Raw genomic sequence first — 21,913 nt, 5'->3', positions numbered from 1 at the left:
TCATGCCAATTCAGTTTCTCGCTTTATTTTAAAAATGAGATAATAATACACAGAAGGCTGTGACAAGGGGTCTTGAATGATGTAACAGTCTGGAAAGTTCCCCGGATGAACTTTCTATCAGCTGACCAGAAAGAGCCGACTCTTTCGCCTCCCAAACGATTCGTCGCCTTTTTTCATTTAACCCGGACTAAGTGGAAAAAATCTGGATGTGCTACAATGTGAATAACATTATTAATGTTATTATGTATCTGTGCTTCATAAAAAAAACTTAGTTTTCCACTTATACTGATAATCACTTGACCACATGCAATACGGGCAGGTATATCTTTAACAAACAGCAGTGCTGCGGATCCTCACCATTCATGAACATATGCTAAAAGCATGCTAGAAGCAATTTGATTAAATTATACTCCTAGAGTGACACAATTGCCTACATCTAGTGAAAGAAAAAAGAACCGACTCATATATGGGAGTGGGCTACACATGTTCAACTAAAAGAGCCGGCTCAAAGAATTGACTCATTCGCGAACGGCGCATTACTACTAGCTCGGAAGGTTGAAGGTCGGAGAAACAGAACACAGAAGATACCCGCGTAACGTTGCTTTAAAGCTTTAAATATTGGTTGTAAATATTTATAATATTTAAAATGCCTAGAGGAAGCCGTAGCCGAACTTCGAGGATGGCTCCTCCAAGGTAAGATAGCTATGATAACTCTCAAACAACCAGCTAGCTTAGCAAGACTTAGCTAAAGTCATGGTAATATCTGCCTGAATTGTCGTACCACATTAGCTATCTTGCTTGCTATCATACTCTTACTGAAATTTTATTTAGACTCTGGATGTAAACTAGTACGTGATTAGCAAACAAAATAATGAAGTGAGTAATATTTAAAGATCAAATGCCTACCACATGTGAAGTTATGTCTAATAACAGCGCCATTTGTGAACGTAGGTTGACATCATGGGTTCCAAAAACTTGTACTTTTTTAATTTTTCGAACATAAATGAGCTATTCAAACATTAAGTACGTTTACATTTATGGCGTTTAGAAATTTGCCATTAGAAGGCCTTTCTTAAAAGAATGTCAGCCCTCATTTGAGTACGTTAAGCTCTGATTGATAAGAAACAGCCTTATTGTAACAGCAGAAGTCCAACCACAGTCTTACAACTAACAGACTACGTTTACATGGACAACAATAATTTAATTATTGACCTTATTCTGAATAAGACAATATTCTGATTAAGGTTTTTACTTGAGTTGCTTTTAGAATATTCCTTTCATGTTCCCGTTTTACATGTTATAGAACATAGATCGATTCACTTATCAACATACAGTTCGTCTTCTTTATGGTACCGTATACAGTTTTGGGTGTTTCATTTTTATTTTTATGAAAGCTTCAAGTGCAGTTAATTATTTGTGGGCTGCGTCAGAAACTACATACTTGCCCACTATATAGTGGCCGAGATACTTGTATCTCACTTATTATATAGTAAGGAAGTACGTGGTTTAGGACACAGCCATGTTCTCTTGTTTGCCATAAAACGGTTGAGCACTGCCATGTGTGTGTCCTGGCGCAAAATGCGGTGAAAACTCCCACACGACGTTAATAGTGTGATTAAGGTGTGTAGTAGTAATGTCACGATACCAAAAATCTAGTAGTTGGTACCGATACCACCAAAAGTACTCGATACCAAAGTCTATACCACGGTGTGGTATAACAATAAAATTTTGAAAATTTTATTAAAAACTCTCCTGGAGGACATGCTCCTCTGGCTGATACTGGCAAAGAGAGAGAGAGAGAGAGATTTTAGTTATCAAACACTGTCTGACAATGAGTGGAGGCTACTGTGGAGGTTCACTCCTAAACGCACACATACACACACACACACCTACCTTATACTCTGAATGCAAGCATTAGTTTACATTCACTGATATGGTGGCAGGCCAAAAAGATATATTAAAAGCATGAACATTTGAATAATTATTTGTGACATTAGGCCACATGTTGCTGACAGGACACAGGCTGAATGGCGATGCATGGTGGCCCATTAGGAGGTAGTTTGTAACATTGCAATGCGTTAGCGTCGTTAACAAATAACTGCCTATCGCAAACATTACATGGAGTTAACTAGTTCCACGACTACAATGCCAGCTGCCTCAAACAAACAGAATATATATTGACCGTCTTTCAGGTGCTTCACCAAATTCCAGGTGTTCCCTCGCTTTGTTTGAAATGAACGATAGCATCCGTTATATGTTTGTTGTCACCCGCCTCGAATGCGAAGTATTTCCATATTCCATACCACCTTTCCTCTCAATGAGTAGCACTGGAGCTAAACTTCTGTAGTGTTTCCCGTGTGCTTGTAGTTGTTGCTGTTCTTCTTCACCACTTGTGGACCGACTAAAACACTTGCGTGTATTTGCTGCCCCCATCAGGTCCGGAAGAATTGCAACATCGGTACCTCCATTAGAAACGCTTCTAACGCTACTCCAGAAAAACGAGTACCATCACGTTTTAAGAATGTTGGTACTGACTTGGTACCGAAGGATTGGTTCTTGTGACAACCCTAGTGTGTACATGTCTGTAATGCACGTCGACTAAAATAGGAATACTCCACATGTCTTAATTCGATTTGTGTTTACTTCGAGTATGACTTTAGCCGGGATTAAGGTCATTAGAAATTGCTGTTTACATGGTAGTTTATTAATCAGAGTGTTGTCTTAATCGGGTTAATATTGGATTATTGTTGTCCATGTAAACGTACTGATTGTTAACATTCAAGATCTTGAATAACTGAAATCTTCAGTCCTTTGAAATATGTGGTTGTCTAAACCAACAGGTTACAGTGCAAATTACTGACAGTGTCAACAATCAGCTATTACACAGATTGCATCGGTTCTTACACCTTGTTGATCTTTACAATCACAGCTATTCATCCCGCCCGGCACCACCTCCACCGGTGGCCAGAGTAGCACCTCCACCAGCTCCTGCACATGCCCCTGCATCTGCTGTGACTGCACCTTCTGCAGCTGCCCCCAGACAGCCAGGTATGTTTGCCCAGATGGCCAGCACTGCAGCGGGTGTTGCGGTCGGCTCCGCCGTGGGACACACGATCGGCCATGCCATGACAGGCGGCTTCAGCGGTGGCGGAAGCTCCGAGGCTGCCAGGCCTGATGTCACCTATCAGGTAAATGCATAACATGAAATAACTTCACATCCACAGGTTTATATGCTATGTATAATTTATTTTTTTTCCACCAAAAGAATATTCAGTTTTTTTGCCACAATGTGCATGCTTGTGTCTGGGCAATAAATAACACTGAATGAATGAATCCTCCAGGAGCCATATCAGCCTCAGACCATGTACCAGCAGCAGCCCATGTATCAGCAGGAGCCAGTGCAGCAGAATCCCTGCACCTATGAGCTGAAACAGTTCCTCGAATGTGCGCAGACACAGAGTGACCTCAAACTGTGTGAAGGGTTCAGTGAGGTGCTCAAACAATGCAAATTCTCTAACGGTATGTATTTGTGACGGTGTTCAAGCTAGGTTTGCACTGTATGATTTTTGGCACGATTTAGACACCGTTTTGTTGTGTGTCAATTGTATGGCAAAAAAATTTTCATGATCAGTGTCATGATCTGATATGTATATCAGAAGTCTGGTTAGAATCATTATTTAAAGTCTTTGCTATTGTAGGCCATGAGCAGTGAGTTTAATGGCAAACAGGGTCATCATTGGAATATCGTGTAAAACATTTGCGAAGAAAGCACCGTTTCCATCCCATGTGTTCAAGAGAACAAACTCTGGGGGAACTGCTGCAAAGTACCAATACAAATGGAAGTTGTTGCATCCAGGGAAGCCACTGTGCCTCTTTTTTGCAATACGATAAATGACTTGCGCTTCAGAGCGTGCCGATGAAATGCCATCACAAACCCCATGTTATCTTGCAATTGGAGGTGGATGCCTGATATTTGGGAATGGAATTATGTGAGACAGTTCTTGGAGGTAATTATAGCAAATAATTTTGGTGACAGACTTTGTTTCAGGCATTTCAGAATGACAAAAACAATAATATGAAATGCTGTGCAAAGAGATTAGTGATGTGAAGGTCGGATCATTTTACTGACTCAGATCTTTGAATCTCGTTCAGCAAAATGAACTAATCTTTCTTATAAGTAATTCCGTTAATTTTGTTCATTTCAGCAGAATATAATTAAAATGTTGCATGTTAAACTCCCCAACACATCTAGTACTTAATAAACTATAAAATAAACTACAGGCTAATGCAACCAAGGCCAAATGAGAAACATAAAATATTAATTAATTGCTTAGCTGGGTCTTCAGGCTATGCAGACTGATAGCCTGTCTGCATAGCCTTTCAGTTAGTTCACTTCACCTCCTGATCCGGGGCGTTCTTTTGTCATGTCTGTTCCCCAGAAACAAATGATTAGTTCACATCTCGAATCTTTGTGTTTGAGTCATTCGTTTATCCCGTTTGCTATACTGCATGGTGCATCGCCTATGCGGCATTCACCGAAAGAATGAATGACTCGAACCCGAAGGCTCGAGAGGTGAACTAAACGTTTCTGTTTCCTATACAGAACCTCAGAACCTATGAGGATGTTGCAGCGCATGTGTGGTGAAAAATGAATGAATCACTCTCCGAGACAACTCATTGTTCCCAAGTCATTGTTCCCAAGTCATATTAAAGATTTGTTCAAAATGAGCGAATCGTTCATGAACGACACATCACTAAAAGAGATTGGTCCACTGTTTAGTCCAGTTATGTGACCCACCATGCCCACAGAAAAACACATTTCTGAGCCAATTATCTAGCCACATGACTTTTTTTTTTTTTTATGCACATTGAGGAAGTTATTCAGTACATGTGTTTCCAACATTGTTTATGCGCTTGTCTTCTAATCGAAAAAAAAAATTATCTACTTCAACTGGGCACATACATGGTTTTTTTTTTTAAATGTGCATTTTGGAGATTTAGTATGTGAGGTTCTTTCGGTTTTAAGTTGACCATCTAAGGAACTAAGAATTATTTTTTTCTTTAGTTTTGAAATTTGTCTTAGGTGCTTTCAAGCAACAAAACCATATTTCGGAAGGACATTTAGTCATATGTCAGTTCCTTCTGGAGATTTCGAAGAGAAAATGGATGTTTTGAACCTGTTTAAAGACCTGACAGACATAAATTGGATATAAACTTCACCATTAGGTGGAGGACTCAGGCATTTGTAATTGAAGACCACAATGAAAAAACTATCAGAGTCACAAAACTGTATTTTTAGAGTTGTGCATCCACGGCTGTTGATTGAACATTGAAGAATGATCTCTCAAATGTACTTGGATGATCGAAAGATCAGGGTCACAGAATTTTCCATTTAAAATGAACCCATGCTATGGAAAAATTATCAAAGTCCATAGCCTACTGTGAGAAAATGATCACAGTCCAGTCACATGACCGAACTAAGCCAATAGGCTTTGAGTAATGGCCTACCCTGAACAAGCCATACATCGAGATAGTTATAATGGTTTGTGGAAAAACACTATCCTTACAAGGGCCAAAGGTCAGTGTAAACTGGCTTAAACTAAGCCTGCACTGTACACGGACCGTCTTCCAGTGTAACGTTTGAATCACAGTGACATTCAGCGTCTATAAAGGTTTTGTGGACCACTCAGTCAAGCTTTTTTTTGATGAATTCCCTGTAAATGACAGAATTGTGGATAATATTCAAGTTGAGATTGATGTATATTCTGTGAGTTTTCAATATTTAAGTGATGTTGATGATGCTCAGTTGAATAAATTAGTATAAGTTCATCACTGTATTACTGTGAATACCCACGAAAGAAATATCAGAGTCCGCGCAAGCATTTTTCCATGCTTCAATTAACACAATGTAAACAATAATGGCTGATAACTTTTGGTGTCTTCATAAAGGCTATGACTGGGTCTAGCGAACATATCAAGATTTTCTCTGTTCTCAACTATTATGAAATAAGAAGGTTATGAACTTTTAAATTCAAATTCTGGAATTCAAGCACAATGTGGCTCTGATCGTTTTATCGTTGGTGCCTTCAGCTTTCTAATGAAGTCAATGAGGACCACAGTCTGCAGTATAAAGTCTGACTAATTATTTCTCATAGTGGCCACATAAGCTTTGCCAAATCAATGCATCCATGCTCGAATGGTTTCTTTGAGTTTGAGGGACTTAGCAAGCAGACCTGACCTTGCATTCACACTAGAAATCATCGTGTGGGTCACAGTTTTTCTTTTGTGGGCATGTAACGACTATTCCTGTTGTCACTTGGGGCCATGCACTGTTCAGTGTTTTAGTTCAAATGAGAAACAGTAATAGCTATATAGAGCTTGTAAAGCATGATAGTTCGGACTAAGCAAGCTAACTGTAATAGCCATATAGGCTATGTTTACATGGACATCAGTAATCTAATTAGTAACTTAATTTATTATTAACTTATTATTAACTCCCACGTGACATTAATAGTGTGATTAAGGTGATTAACATATATATAATGCACTTTGATAATGTGACTAAAACAGGAATACTCCACATGTCTTAATTTGATTTGTGTTTACTTTGAGTTTGACTTTAGCCAGATTAAGGTAATCAGAAATCGCTGTTTACATGGTAGTTTCTTAATCAGAGTTGTGTCTTAGTTGGGTTAATGTACTGATAGACTCACCAGAGGCACCAACAGTTTCTGTACAGTTTTAATGTTGCAAGATTATTGCACATTTCCTAGCTGAACACTGAACAACATGGGTTCTTCTGTCTCCACTGAGGTTTAAAGTGTGCCTACATACATTAGTTTAACCATATTGTTTGATCAAGGTTTCCTTCTTACTAAAAAGAAAGAGCTCACTAGTATAGCGATGAGTGCATGCAAACCAATTGCACAACTGCACACTAATATGATCTGTCTCTTTCTTTTGCAGGTTTGCCCTGAGACTGGAATGGAGACATCGATTAGGACTATTCTTAATTTACATGCATATATAACAGAGTGAACTTTAGAAGTTATATGCATTTCTTAGGATGAGGCACTGTGTAATTGAACAAAACTTATTTTTGATTTTTATATATATATATATATATATATATTGTGTGTGTGTATATTGGTTAACTTGCTATGAATTTCAGAATTGCATATTGTACGTAGTTTCGGAAGATAGCCGTGCATGAACAAAAATACAATAAACCCTAAAACCACTGTTTCTTTTTTGAACTGGGGAATTATTGCAGAGCCTACTCGGTAGGCATCTTTTTTTTTTTAAGACTTCTGATGAACATCCACTGATGACATCCACAGCACATCTTTTACACGGTTCAAAAGGAGCGACATCATCACCGGCATCTTTTTCGATGCAGAATGCAGACGTGATAGCCATTATGTTCAACCCGTACTGTACTGATTGAAGAGGACAGGTGACTCGTGTAGTAAATAACTTATAAGTGTATATACCCAGCTAGGTCATTCCTAGTCAGTGGATATACTGACATACAGACTTCAGGCTCTTCTTATATTACCATGTTTACATTTTTTTTTTAATTGCATTCAAGATTTTATTGACAAATAACCACACTTGCACACGCTGGCTTCATAACATCAGCGATTTGAGCATGCATTGAGAATCACTGATATGTGATTAGAAAGTGCAAACGAAACTCATTTATTGTTCACTAAAATGAATGAAATAGCAGATTTGTTATCAAAGGCCTGACTCGTAGGTACAATCAATCAATCAATGTGAGCTTTAGGCACGTCGTGCACTGTGTGTGAGTGTGTGTGTGCGCGCGCGTTTTCAGGCTCTATAAGCCGCTCGGACTATTTTATTTTTGGAGCGTGACATTCTCACTGCCCTTTCGCGTGTTGCAGTTTGTGCTCGTGCCCGCATGCACCGTAACATACTGTTGCTGCATCATGGACTGATTTGGACGTCTAGAGAAGCAAGAAATCGGAACTACACTCAAACAAACAAACAAACAGCAGAGAATACTGATGCATCAAGGTATGCGATTTGTTTTTCGCTGATTTGTCGTGACAGCGTACCCGTTATGTCAACCGTTTATGTAAATCGCCGGTTTAGCGGCGTAGCGCGAGATGGAGAATAGCGTCCGCGGAAGCCAAATTGTACTTGCATTGCGACTGAAGCCTGCACACCATTTTGGATATCAATAGTAAACATAACTGTAATACAGCCGATATTATCTGCCAAATGAATAGTCATCTATTCAGAAGAATTTTTGTCCTTTTAGGGTTTCATTAGCTGCACTAGGTTACAATCGCTCCTTTCGTGACCGGGTATTACCGGAATAAATACTATGTCAGAACTGTAACAGCTGAGAATGTCATCATAACCCATAAATGGCGGTGTGTGTAGTTTGATATGCCACTTCTTACTATGCCGTTCAGTTACTCTTTAGCTAGAATGGCTTACAATGGTTATATGGTCAATCCAGTTTTATTTGTAAAGCGCTGTTAACAGTAGACAATACTGACAATAGACATTGCCGCAAAGCTGTTGATTTAGATCCCCAATGACAGTGGCAAGGACAAGCTCATGAGGAAGAAGCCTTGAGAGGAACCAGACACAAAAGGGAACCCATCTTCTTCTGGGTAGCACTGAATAGTGCAATTATAAATCATTACAGCTCTATACCTTTTAGTCAAAAGTACTGACTGAGTGTGTTGAAGGGATGTTCAGTAGGCCTATGTGTATACTGTGAATGATTCCTGGATTGAGCACAGGCCAGCCTTTATAATTACAGCAGCAGCAGTTAGTAGTGTACACTTCCTGACCAAGATAGTGAAAGAGAACCGATTCAGCTGCTCCAACAAGACACTCCGTCGTTGATAATCACAAGCTGGACAAACTGGTAGACCGTCTAAGGAATTTATAACATTTCCATAATTTCTACCATGACACTGAAGTGTTGTCTGCTCTCATTAAGGTTGCACCTGAGTTTCCTTGGATAATCTGTGAAACCATCATCATGACCAAAGATGACGAGATCCCAGACTGGGTGGGAGCTCAGGAGTTCTACCAAAAATATGATCCCAAGGAGATCCTTGGAAGGTAGCAGTGATGTGTTTAAGCTACACAAGGTCACAATTGTCCGTTAATACAAGCTGCGAGTGTCTGGAACACTAGATCATTTATCTTTATCTCGGTAAAATCCGATGTGTTCATTTTTCCTTTCTCACATCTTATTGCCATGAGGACTTATTTGTTCATTCAAGTGTAATTTCACTTGTGAATGTATGACAAGACAGGGCAATTGTTCATCATTGCCATATGACTGGTCAGTGCCAAACCATATACGAGTACTCTCATACCTACAGCAGGGGCGTAGCCAGACCTCTTACAATGGTGTGTGCAGGTTAGACCTAGTGACTTTATTGGGGTGGCAATCTAGGGTGTGGAAAAATCCTAATCCACATCCATATAAAATGCTCTGTGTTTACCTGAAAGACTTCATTATTTAAAAAAAAAAAAAATTAAAGGAAACCTATTATTCATTATTATTCATTATTCATTGTTGCATTCTGTTTTAGTCTTCAGTCTACTTGTTATCTTTTTATTCACTGCTAAATTAAAGATGCTAAATTTCAGGCATTTGCTTGGCACACTTTTTGGCCCAGAGAGGACAAAGCAAATTCATGAAATGATGTATTTTTAATTCAGCAATGAATAAAAAGGTAGCGAATATGTATGTATTTGAGATGTTTGCCTGTTTTTATATATATATATATATATATATATATATATATATATATATATATATATATATATATATATATATATATATATGCTCAGGGATTACATTGTAGGCAAGCTGTTCAAAGTTTTCTGAATTTCGAATTTCTTGTACAGGGGAGTCAGCAGCGTGGTCCGACGCTGTGTAAATAAACGTACAACTCAGGAATATGCGGTAAAAATCATTGACATAACACCATCAGATAAAATGACACCTCAAGAGATTACGGAGATCAGGGAAGCCACAATGAAAGAGATCGAGATCCTGAGGAAAGTGTGTGGGCAAGAGAACATAAGTAAGAATTCATTCTTTTCATACTAGATAGCAGACAACCAAATACAAGAACAATCAAGACATGCATTCTTTCATTTACAGTTGGAAGCAAAACTTTGCATACCTTCAGGACAAAATCAAGACACCTTCATAATCACAAATAACAAAAAATTCAGAAAGTTTTCAGCTCCTGTTTTATATGTGATACATGTGAAACCACATTTGACCTGATAGCTCCTTGCATATCTCCTTTGGATATTTTGTACATACATTTTCCCTTTTCTCATGCAAACCTTGGTTCTCAATTATGTTATTGTCTGTTTCTGAATAGATGTCTTGTTCTTTAGAACATTCATAAACCGCAACATATTATACAACCCCGATTCCAAAAAAGTTGGGATGCTGTTTAAAATGTAAATAAAAACAGAATGCAATGATTTGCATCAAATGTTTAAATTGAGCAAACGTACCATTTTATGAAGAAGATAAGGTAATTTTGAATTTGATTATCGCAATATGTCTCAAAAAAGTTGGGACGGGGCAAGAAAAGGTTGGAAAAGTAAGTGTTACTTAAATGAAACAGCTGGAGGTTAATTGGCAACAGGTCAGTAACATGATTGGGTATAAAAAAGAGTATCTTAGAGAGGCAGAGACTTTCAGAAGTAAAGATGGGCAGAGGTTCACCAATCTGCGAAAATCTGCATCTACAATTTGTGGAACATTTTCAAAATAATGTTCCTCAACGTAAAATTGCGAAGACTATGAATATCTCATCATCTGCAGTACATAATATCATCAAAGAATTCAGAGAATCTGGAGAAATCTCTGTGTGCAATGGACAAGGGTGAAAATCAATATTGCATGCCTGTGATCTTCGGGCCTTCAGGCGGCATTGCATTAAAAACATACATGATTCTGTAATGGAAATCACTGCATGGGCTCAGAAACACCTCCAGAACTCATTGTCTGTGAACACAGTTCACCGTGCCATCAACAAATGCTGGTTAAAGCTCTATCATGCAAAGAACAAGCCATATATGAAAATGATCCAGAAACACCACCATTTTCTCTTTGCCAAAGCTCATTTAAAATGCACTGAGGCAAAGTGGAAAATTGTTCTGTGGTCAGATGAATCGAAATTTGAAATTCTTTTTGGAAACCATGGGTGCTGCATCCTTTAAGCTAAAGAGGACTAAAGTGGAGAGGAACCACCCGCATTTTATCAGTGCTCAGTTCAAAAGCCTGCATCTCTGATGGTATAGTGGTGCATTATTGCCTATGGAATGGGCAGCTTGCACATCTGGAAAGGCACTATCGATGCTGAAAGGTATATACAGGTTTTAGAGCAACATATGTTTCCATCCAGATTCCATCCCATCTTTAATTCTGAGAGACTCCGCCTCTCTAAGATATTCTTTCTGTACCCAATCATGATACTGACCTGTTGCCAATTAACCAAATTAGTTGCAAAATGTTCCTCCAGCTGTTTCGTTTTATTAACACTTACTTTTCCAGCCTTTTGTTGCCCCTGTCCCAATTTTTTTGAGATGTGTTGCGGCTATCAAATTCAAAATTACCTTATTTTTTTCTTAAAATGGTACATTTACTTAGTTTAAATATTTGATATGTTTTCTATGTTCTATTTGAATAACATATGGGTTTATGAGATTTGCAAATCATTGAATTCTGTTTTTATTTACATTTTACACAGCATCCCAACTTTTTTGGAATTGGGGTTGTATTACTGTAACATCACTCTCAAAAGTATCTTCAAGTCTACGTCATAGAAACATGAAAAATAGAGCCTGGTCTGGAGTCAGGCCATAACATAAAAGAAGGTGAAACATCTGTGCCCTCCCAGTTCCCAAAAACATGAAGGAAGCTATTGAAGGAAAAATATTTCAGACATATGAACTTGCTGTGATCTTGACCCTGGATCAAATCCATAATCTAATTAGTTCATCTCTTGGCTACAATGATAATTCAATACAAATCCTACAAACATTCAACCACTAGTTCTTGAGATGTCATGCTAATGAGAATCTTGGACAGACAGACAGACAGACACACAATATTTCCAAAACAATTGGTTGAATGTTTGTATAATATATCCTACAAACATTCAACCAATTGTTTTGGAAATATTGCGCTAATTGAAGAGGCAGAGGCATAAAAATGACTCAGAATAGGTTTTTAGTATTATACCACTGGGCATGTGTAAAGTTCTTTTTTGTATAACTTAAATACAAAATACAAAAACTGTATGACTAATATTTATGGTACTATATAAATTTCTACTTTAATATACTGTTTATTATCATAAATCTGTATATATAAAGTATACTTTCTCTCTATAGTTCAGCTGAAGGACTGCTATGAGACAAAAGCCTTCTTCTTCTTGGTCTTTGACTTGTGAGTACATTACTACTGGCACACTACTCAATAGACATTATCTATAAAAAAGCAACTTCACTGTATATAAAATCTCCCTGTGCACTGTAGAAGAACATAAAACTGTGATATGTCTTCTTACTTTCTTACTAACAGGATGAAAAAAGGAGAGCTGTTTGATTATCTCACTGAGAAAGTTACACTGAGTGAGAAAGAGACAAGGTTGGCCATGTTTGTTAATTCGAAAATTCAAATGATCGTTTAAATATGCCCTTTTCAATGAGCAGTATATGCAGCCTGCGCCCTGAAGGGAGGGCCTCATGAGTATGGGTCTGGCATGAGAATTTGTTATCAATGATTGTACCTAAATATTTAAAATTTAAAACTTGCTCTACCTTTACACCTTTTATAATAACTTGTTCATATGAAATGCAGCCGTACCTGCCCTATTTTGATTCCCACAACATAATTCCTTTGTCTTCTCAAAGTTCAATTGTAGATGACTGTTATCTAACCACTGTACAAGACTTTTAATATACTCAAAATAAGTTGAACTATTCGTGTCCATTTGGCTAGAAATTAAAACCAAGTCATCAGTGTATTTGATTAAAGTGAGATCATCCCTGTTACACTGAGGTTCATTACAGAGAAAAGCAGAGGTGATAATACACATCCCTGAGGTAACCCTTAATTTAAAACTTTACAATCAGATGAGATTCTGTTACACAGACTTGTTGGGGCCTATTTCTTAAAAATTTCTCAATCCATAAAATTAACCAACTACTTACACCTAAATCTTGCAATCTTTGCTTAAAAATTTGCGGTTGTACAGTATTAAATGCTGATGTGAAATCCATAAAAAGAATTCTGACATGAGCATCCGTTTTATCTAAATGTTGCTGGAAATGGCATGAGGTGTTTTTGGTACTGGAATAACAATAGTGTTTTTCCATGCTACTGGTACAAAATCATCATCTAAAAAGACCTGAAACAGCCTAGTACATACATGCCAAAGTTGTTCTGCACATTCTTTTAGAACAATGCCCTTAAGGCCATCTGGACCAGTAGCCTTATTGGTTTAATTCTACTGAGCACTTTGATAACCTATCCCACGTCTATTCTCATAGGTTCACATTTTGTCAGAGTATCATATTTCACAACACCTACAGTGTTATAAAATTGTGAATAAAAAACTTTTAAATTATTTACAAAGTTTTGGGGGTCACCATCAAACAGTTGTACTCGTTTTTGTTGTCTTGCCATCACTCTATTGTGATCACTCAGGCTGCGGAGGGCTGAACACAGACACGCAGGAGACAGTTTACATGCAGAAAACAGTGCTGGTTTATTTTATTTATTTATTTGTGAGGAGAGGGAAATGGAGAGGGTGTGAAGGTTTTAGTGGAAGGTGTCATGCAGGGCCATCTTCCCGTGTCGGTGCTGGGGTCTTCTCTATCTGCGCCTGTAATCAGTGACATCAAACACGGAGACATATCTCACCTCTCTGTGCTGCTGCGAGCTTCTTATATCGTCCCAGCATCTGCTGGAGGATGAATTGCTGCCGCTCCATTCATTAACCACCAGCCGTGTGTGCTTCTGCCACCATGCCTTGCAGCCACACACTGTCAAGCTGTCCAAAACATTTGCAGTGCTGAAACTGAGCTGTCCGTTCAGCACCTGAGTGGCAGTCATGTGAGGAGCACATCTGTGTTTGTGTGTGCGTGCTGCATGCTCGCTGTCACAGTACTCCCCCCTCAACTCTGAGCCTACTGCCCGTGGATGCAGGGCCCATAAGGCAAATCAGCAGGAGACGCAATTTGTGTTTCCATGGTCCTGTAACGACAAAAACCACCTGGTTACCACGGTGTTGGTGTCCTTTGCCCAGGCCATCCATTGCAAAGGCGCTTGGTAGGTCACGAGTGTGAAGTGTCGACTTGCCAGTTAGCACAGCAGCTCTTCTATGGCTTATTTTATTGCCAGCTTCTCTATCAATGGCAGTATATTTTGTCACAGCAGACCTCAGAAAGGACCGAGTGCTCCTCCCCGTCCAAGGTGTGGGACAGGACAGCTCCTAGCCCTGTCTTGGAGGCATCTGTGTGGACCATGTAGAGCCAATCAAAATCTGGGTTTCGAAGGACGGGGAGCTGGTGAGAACCTGTTTGAGGGCTTGAAACGCATGCTCTGTCTCTTCAGTTCACCGCACCTGGTCCAGTTGTTCCTTTTTCGTGAGGTGTGGGAGGGGGGAGGCAAGAGAGGAAAAGTTAGCCACAAATCTAATGTAGTATCCCACCAACCCCAGAAAGGCATGTACCTGTTTCTTTGACTTAGGCTGTGCGTATTCATTTACGACCTCTGTTTCCTTTTCTTGGGGTTTTAGCAAGCCCAAGCCAATGTAATACCCCAGGTACTGTGCCTCGGTCAGCCCGAGGTGGCATTTCTTAGGGTTAGCTATTAGTCTGGCTTTCTGCAGGCTCCCAAATATGTATCTCAGATGGTGTAGGTGGTCTGACCAGGTGGAGGAGGGGATGAAGATGTCGTCCAGGTAGGTGGCTGTGAATGGCCTGTGTGGTCGTAGGACGACGTCCATTGTTGGAACATCACTGGAGCTCCGTGGAAGCCAAAGGGGAGAACCCAGTACTGCCAGTGGCTGCTGGACGACAGGTTTATTCCTTTTTAACATCTGTCTATATTTTGGAAGGAGATGAATGACATTATGGTCTGAACGTCCTAATGGTGGGTGTAACCTTGTCTAAGGTTTTGCCCAGTCTCTTCAGACAAATAATATACTGTTCCAATTTTGGCATATACTTCACAATTGTTAAAGTCTCCAAGAAGAAACACTGGGTCATCCGCTGAGTTGCACAATGCCTTGTTGTAGCTGGCAGCAATGCCCTCGGCTGTAAGTGCAAAATTTGGCCCAGGTACATAGACTACAATAACATTGATTTGTCCGAACTCTCGGGGCAAGCAGTGTGGTCTAAATGAGACAGATAATCGTTCATAATGGGTTGAACAATAGGTTCCACACACCATAATGTTTACTGTCCAGCTGTCGTTGACAAACATACATAGTCCTCCTCCAATGGTTTTGGATGATTTCTGACTATCGTGGTCCAGTCAAATTAGTGAATATCCCTCAAGGTTTATATCATCAGTCTCCTCCGTTAACCACGTTACAGTAATGCAAAGCAGATTCGTTCTCTTAAAGTCTCTGTTATATTTCGTTAAAGCTGCGAGTTCAAGCATTTTGTTCTTAAGTGTACGGGCATTAGATAGGGTTATATTGGGCAGTGGAAAACGGGTCGTTTAAGTCTATTCCAAATTCCCCATCTAGCACCTCTCTATTTCCTTTTCCTTTTCCTGCATGTTGTTTGTGGAGAATAGATCTCGAGAGGAACACTGCAAAGAGGTCTCAGTGGAACTTTCGCATTGTAGCGAAGCGTCATTCCAGTTAGTGTGTTGGTTTCTGTGGCATACTGTACATAACATGTAACACTGTGTTATTTTCAGAAAGATTATGCGTGCTTTGCTAGAAGTGATCAGCTTCCTTCACTCCCAGAACATAGTTCACAGAGACCTGAAGCCTGAGAACATCCTCCTGGATGACAACATGAACATCAAACTGACTGATTTTGGCTTTGCTGTCCAGATTGCACCGCAGCAGAAGCTCAATGGTAAGTCCTTTATGTTTATCCCTCTGAATCTGATTTTGTTATTTTATTAACCATTGTCAGATGCCTTTCATGCAATGATTTCCTAGGGAATTTTAGAAACATGAAAATAATTTGAATGCTACACTATGCAATCAGAAACTTGTCTGTAGTTTCTTATATTTTTGCAGTTCAGACTACATTTCAGTGCAATTCATGCAATTAACATAGTTGATTGGAAGGTTATCAGTTCAAATCCCAAAACTGCCAAGTTTCCACTGTTGAGTCCTTGTGCAACATCCTTAACTCTCAACTGCTCAGTTGTACCTTGTCTCAACAGTAAATAAAGCAATAAAGTTATTTTTCTTTGAGATCTTCTACATTGTCATCATTTTTTCTTACAAATGGAACTTGTTAATTGTTGCCCTAAGAGTGGAAATGGGCATTTGTAATGCTTGTGCTATTTTCTTATAGCCACTTCCCATTTTGTGAAGCTCAACAACCTTTTGTCGCACACCACAGCTATATTCCTTGGTCTTACTCATTGTTATGAATGACTAAGGGAATTTGGCCTACGTGTTAGCTCATATTTATACCCCTGTGAAACAGGAAGTCAGGGTTGAACAATTTCCTGTTCCTAGTCACCAAGGTGTACTAAGATTTTTTAAAATATCTTCAAATATAATTCATAGGGGTGCCAATAATTGTTGCACACCTATATTTAACAAAGATGTATTTTTTGATAAACGTGTGTTTTGTTTACAATTGTTTGATATCCATGAGAGCAGAGTATTTTTTGATTTCTTTTTAAATATTAGGACAGTGGAAATTGCTTTATTTTTTTTCAACCCTGCTTTGTAGGCATCAATTAGCTTAGTTTTTAAATCCTCATTCAGCTGCTTAGAGGAGCCCATGATTGTTGAGTGTTAGCATAAGGATTTAAAAGTCAGATAATTTATTGTTATTCCTACTGACCATCTTTGACCTGCCTAATGAGTCATAATAGTGATTTATGGCCTATCCTTTGTTATTCTATTTTTAAGTTAATTAAATATAAAATATCAGCATTAACATTTGCAGAATTTTTTTTTTTACTTTTTGTTTGCTGCAGCAGTACTTCTTTTCACTTAAAAAATCTACAAAATATGTAAATTGATTGGATGGTCAGACTTTTGCATACAACTGTACATAAGAATATTTGGAAATATATATATATATTTTAACAAGTTTTTATAAAAAAAATCATTTAAAATGTTTTATAAAATAAAATGTTGGGTATAAAATACACAATTAGATACCCTATATTAACGGATTAAATATAAGCATAGAAATTTAACACAACAATAATTATGATGATGATGATTATTATTATAGCTTTTTTCACAATATAAATGATCATTTAATTATTATTTAATATTAAGGATTGTAATAAGATGAACATTTTTATTTAAATCATTTTTAATAAAATGTATGTCAGTGTATGTCAGCTACTCAGTTACTTATAATAAATTTATCATTATTCACTTAAACCTCAGAGGTATGTGGAACACCTGGTTATTTGGCTCCAGAAATCATTGAGTGCTCCATGGATCCTCATCATCCAGGCTATGGCACTGCAGTGGATATGTAAGTTAGGAAAATAGTACTAGCACTTACACAATCCCAAATAATATTTTAGCTTATATTTAGGCTTATATGTTCATTTAAAGTCATCTTTTCAAACTGTGCCTTTGCAAATAGAAATTATGATATTGGGTTCTACAGTTGATATATGAACCCGTTTTTTTAATGTTCCATAACTTATTTTGATCTCTTGTTCCTCTGGGATATAAGAAGCTCACTAATCTAAACTGAGCTGTTGTTTCCACAGCTGGAGTGCTGGCGTGATCATGTACACACTGCTGGCTGGATCTCCTCCATTCTGGCACAGGAAACAGATGCTGATGCTGCGTATGATACTGGCAGGAACCTACCAGTTCACATCTCCAGAGTGGGATGATCGCTCAGACACAGTCAAAGATCTGGTATATAATGAGGAGCACAATATGACACACACACACATATGTTATGTTTAGGTTTTCTGCTGTAAATTTTTTACACTCAAATATATTAAATATGCAGTTGGAATAGGGAGTAAATCACGACAGGTAGTGTGATACAGCCTGACACAAAGTGGATTATTTTTCTATAACGGACATTTGGACCTTCAACAATTTGCCAACAGTTACAATTCTTTACTTATTAATGAATAACATGTCATACTTTTGATCTGTTTATAGTTACATTTATTGTAGTGAATAATCTGTGAGATAAATTAGTCCCTGTTATCGCTTACTTTAGCATAAAAAGTTATTCCCTCACCAGCTTTCTTGTGAAGTTACTAAGACAAACAGTGCAGCTTGTTGTGTTACAGAGAAACTGCAAAATGCAAAGCCCTCTGGCATGACGTCTCTCTTGTGGTGAAAACGTACTGAACATGACAACGCACTGACAACACTGGAGACACCTTCTATAAACATTAAATAACTGTCTCCTAACAGAAAGGTTCACCGTAACATTTTTTTAGTTATAAAAAATAACAACACATTTTTAAAAATTTGTTCATTTGGCCTAGATTATGTAGATCATTTGTCATACAAGTCCACATTAATTAGCTGTTACTATAAAAACCAATAACATTAGAATGAGTACATGAATATAAACTTATAATTTGTATGCAGTTGGCGCTACTGTTAGAACCATGCTGTTATTGATTACACTGAAAATGAACAAACAACTAAAAATATATAGCATTATTGTTTTCAGATCTCCAAAATGTTGGTGGTGAATCCAGAACAACGCTACACAGCCTTCGATGCCTTAAATCACCCATTCTTTCAGCAGTATGTGGTCGAGGAGGTGCGACATTTCAGTCCATACAGGAAGTTTAAAGTGAGTAACTTTTAATAATTATTATTTTTATGATTGACATACAATAGCTTATGCTTGTCAATGAGGTCTAAAATGTTACTACATTTGACAACATTGGCAACAGTGAAGCATGATCTGTCAGTGTTCTTCAAATCTGCAGAGTTTAGCGCCAACCTCCAAACTTACCTGCCTGTAATTTTCTAGCAATTGTGAAGACCTTGGTTAGCTTGTTCAGGTGTGTTTGATTAGGTTTGGAGCTAAACTCTACAGGACAGTGGACCTCAAGGGCCAGATTTAAAGAACACTGATGTATCATGTTGGTACAGTTGTTATGCGTGTATAGATTTGATCCCACTATGGAATTACAGTGTTCAGTTGGGTGTTTTACAAATGAACAGTTTCATAAACAGAGCTCTGGTGTTGATTCTTCTATGATAAGAGCAGTAAGTGCCTTCTAAGCTGTAGTCAGTTATGTTTATGTCAATCATAAACATAATTAATGTCAAATGCTTTTCATTTGTATTATTTGTTATGCTTATATTACCTCTGTTTATTCCTCAAAATGCTTGAATAAAGTAGGCTTTTCCCTAGATTTCTACTAGCCTTAGAAAAAAAAACTGGTGGTTTTGTACATAGATGTACATGGATGACATAGAGGTAATCACAATAAAAAAGAAGAGAAAAACAGGCAAGCAACTAACTTTACAATTATTGGACCAATTGAGATGGACTGACCCTATTATGAAGTGCAATTGTTTCCCACTTCTGTTTCCAGGTCATATGTATGACCGTCCTTGCTTCAGTGCGCATTTACTGCAACTATCGTCGTGTCAAACCCATCACCAAGGACGTGATCAAGAGTGACCCCTATGCAGTGAAACCAATTCGCAAACTCATCGATGCCTGTGCATTCAAGATCTATGGACACTGGGTGAAGAAGGGCCAGACGCAGAACAGAGCAGCCCTGTTCGAGAACAGCCCAAAGGCCATTTTACTCTCTTTAGCGGCCGAGGCTGAAAATTCATCATTGCGAACATGGTAGATGAAAAGGAGACATCTGAAATGAAGGAAACAGGAAAATAAGAAAGTGGCTTGATCAAGAATGTTACAAATCCTTTTTCTTGAATGTGTTGCTATGCTAAATTCAGGAAACTGACATGTAATCTTATTTTGCAATGGTAAATATGCAAATATTTTTTAGTTATAATTTATTTAAAAGTAAGGAGAGCAACTATGAGTTGTACTGTAAAAGAAATATGCTCTAAATTAATTCATTTTGTTTTACATTATGGAAGCTGAAATATTTGTATATCTCCAGGGATTCAGCAACAGATGTGTGTTTAAACCTCATTAATAAGCTTAAACATACCTCACATATGTACAGTGTGGCCAGAAATGAGAGTTTTAACTATATACTCATAAAACTATTTAACTTGTTAGATGTAAAGCAAAATTAATGAAAAGCAGCATTAACGAAAGAGATATTGCCTCAAATGAGTTGTATTTTGACCCTCTCAACTGCCTTGGAGGCTGACAATCACCTGAATACCTTCTGTGCACATACAGGTAAATATGGATGTATATATGGGAAATTACAGCATGTCACAGCACAGGGGTTGGCATTTCTTTGAGGGCTATTCTGAAAGGAATAAAAACATGTCTATCTACCAGAATTCCCCAAGAGACTGATGTGGAATCCACCCATTATGCTGGAGTACCTTATGAGTCTACACAAGATGCCAAACTGGAATGGGTTTGTACAGAATAACTGCCTTTTTGATAGCTATCATCTCATCAGTAAGAGTGGGAAGACTACATGCTCTGGTGATAAGCTCTGCTTGAAAGTGCTGGTGGCCAGATGACTCTGGAGTGAGCTTGTGGCTAACATAATGTAACATGCCACTCTACAGGGAGTGTCTCCTTATCACAGGCATTAGTTAGATGCTTGCTGCTGCTACCTGGGCATCACAGTGCACTTTCTCAAGGCTCCAGAGTGTTAATACTGTCTCAAAGTGGTCCAAAGCCTTTCTTATTAGTACTGAATCCTAAAACTGTGTCGCTTCCTCATGACATTGTGGCACACGTTATCCAGGTTCTCCCTCCCAGTTAGGACATTTAACATATACATTAAAAACAAGTAAAACACTATACACTCTTATTTACATTATTACAATGACATTATATATTTGACATCCAATGAATAATCAACTTTCTCAGGATAGAACAAATAATCGTCTCAGAACAAAATGTGTAAATAATCTTGAACTGAAAACTAAACAAATAAACCTTTTCTCAGCACATTAACAAAAGGTGAAAATTGTAGAATGTATATAGAACTTTCATACTATATATCTATACAGTATATGCAGTTGCAGTTCTCACCACTAGCAGGAACGAGTTATGTTACAGAACTGAATGTAGTTCCATGTGATTGGATGCGATGGCTCCTCTCGCCTGACTGTCATAAGAGGGTCCCGCCCTTGAACCTTTATGACCGCTCATACACTTCGTCCCGCAAACAAACTCCTGTGTGTAGCGGTGCTTAAAAAATACAGCGAAGACGTCTATTCAATGGATACTAGAAGATGAATTTGCGAGTCTATTCCATTCGAGGTATATTGGAAAGGGACAGACTCCAATCGTAAAGCCAATAAGAGATGTGGGTCTAACATGATAAAATCAGAAATAGCTGGCTTATAACTATATAAACTATAGTTATATATACTATGCTGTCTTTAAAAAATCACAATTCTACTGATAATGCAAACAAACATATGACCGGTAATACTATACAACCGGCTTCCGCCGGGAATTATGGGAAACATTGTACGTCAAGAAAAACGTGGTTTGACCATCGGCCATAAAACGTCATGTAGGCCGAGAGACTGGCCAATCATTG

The 21,913-nt window shown here is 38.2% G+C and overlaps 2 protein-coding genes and 1 long non-coding RNA gene across 5 annotated transcripts; 2 read left to right on the top strand and 1 right to left on the bottom strand.

Annotated features, from left to right (window-relative positions):
* Positions 1–507: 507 nt before the first annotated feature.
* On the top strand, positions 508–7,245 carry chchd2 (coiled-coil-helix-coiled-coil-helix domain containing 2). Its single transcript, XM_017495649.2, has 4 exons — positions 508–693; positions 2,930–3,188; positions 3,342–3,519; positions 6,967–7,245. The coding sequence occupies exons 1-4, from the start codon at positions 647–649 to the stop codon at positions 6,975–6,977; spliced, it is 495 nt and encodes a 164-aa protein (XP_017351138.1). The 5' UTR covers positions 508–646; the 3' UTR covers positions 6,978–7,245.
* A 127-nt stretch (positions 7,246–7,372) lies between these two features.
* Positions 7,373–20,496, top strand: phkg1a (phosphorylase kinase, gamma 1a (muscle)). Of its 3 annotated transcripts, XM_017495645.3 has the most exons (10): positions 7,902–8,040; positions 8,984–9,108; positions 9,907–10,085; positions 12,421–12,475; positions 12,611–12,676; positions 15,965–16,128; positions 17,640–17,730; positions 17,975–18,128; positions 18,910–19,035; positions 19,790–20,496. In XM_017495645.3, the coding sequence occupies exons 2-10, from the start codon at positions 9,026–9,028 to the stop codon at positions 20,054–20,056; spliced, it is 1,185 nt and encodes a 394-aa protein (XP_017351134.1). In that variant the 5' UTR covers positions 7,902–8,040; positions 8,984–9,025; the 3' UTR covers positions 20,057–20,496. The 3 variants fall into 3 exon arrangements, with proteins under 3 accessions (XP_017351133.1, XP_017351134.1, XP_047018743.1); XM_017495644.3 differs by lacking the exon at positions 8,984–9,108 and having other exon boundaries at positions 7,373–8,040; XM_047162787.2 differs by lacking the exon at positions 9,907–10,085.
* LOC108280553 (uncharacterized) lies at positions 18,774–21,824 on the bottom strand. Its single transcript, XR_001815793.3, has 2 exons — positions 21,397–21,824; positions 18,774–20,071 (listed from the first exon to the last, which is right to left on the bottom strand). It is a non-coding gene; the product is annotated as an uncharacterized LOC108280553 (long non-coding RNA).
* Positions 21,825–21,913: the final 89 nt, after the last annotated feature.

Source organism: Ictalurus punctatus, chromosome 20, assembly GCF_001660625.3.
Source record: "Ictalurus punctatus breed USDA103 chromosome 20, Coco_2.0, whole genome shotgun sequence".
Classification (NCBI taxonomy): domain Eukaryota; kingdom Metazoa; phylum Chordata; class Actinopteri; order Siluriformes; family Ictaluridae; genus Ictalurus; species Ictalurus punctatus.
The sequence above is the reverse complement of the archived record's forward strand: the minus strand, read 5'-3'. Positions and strand labels throughout refer to the sequence as shown.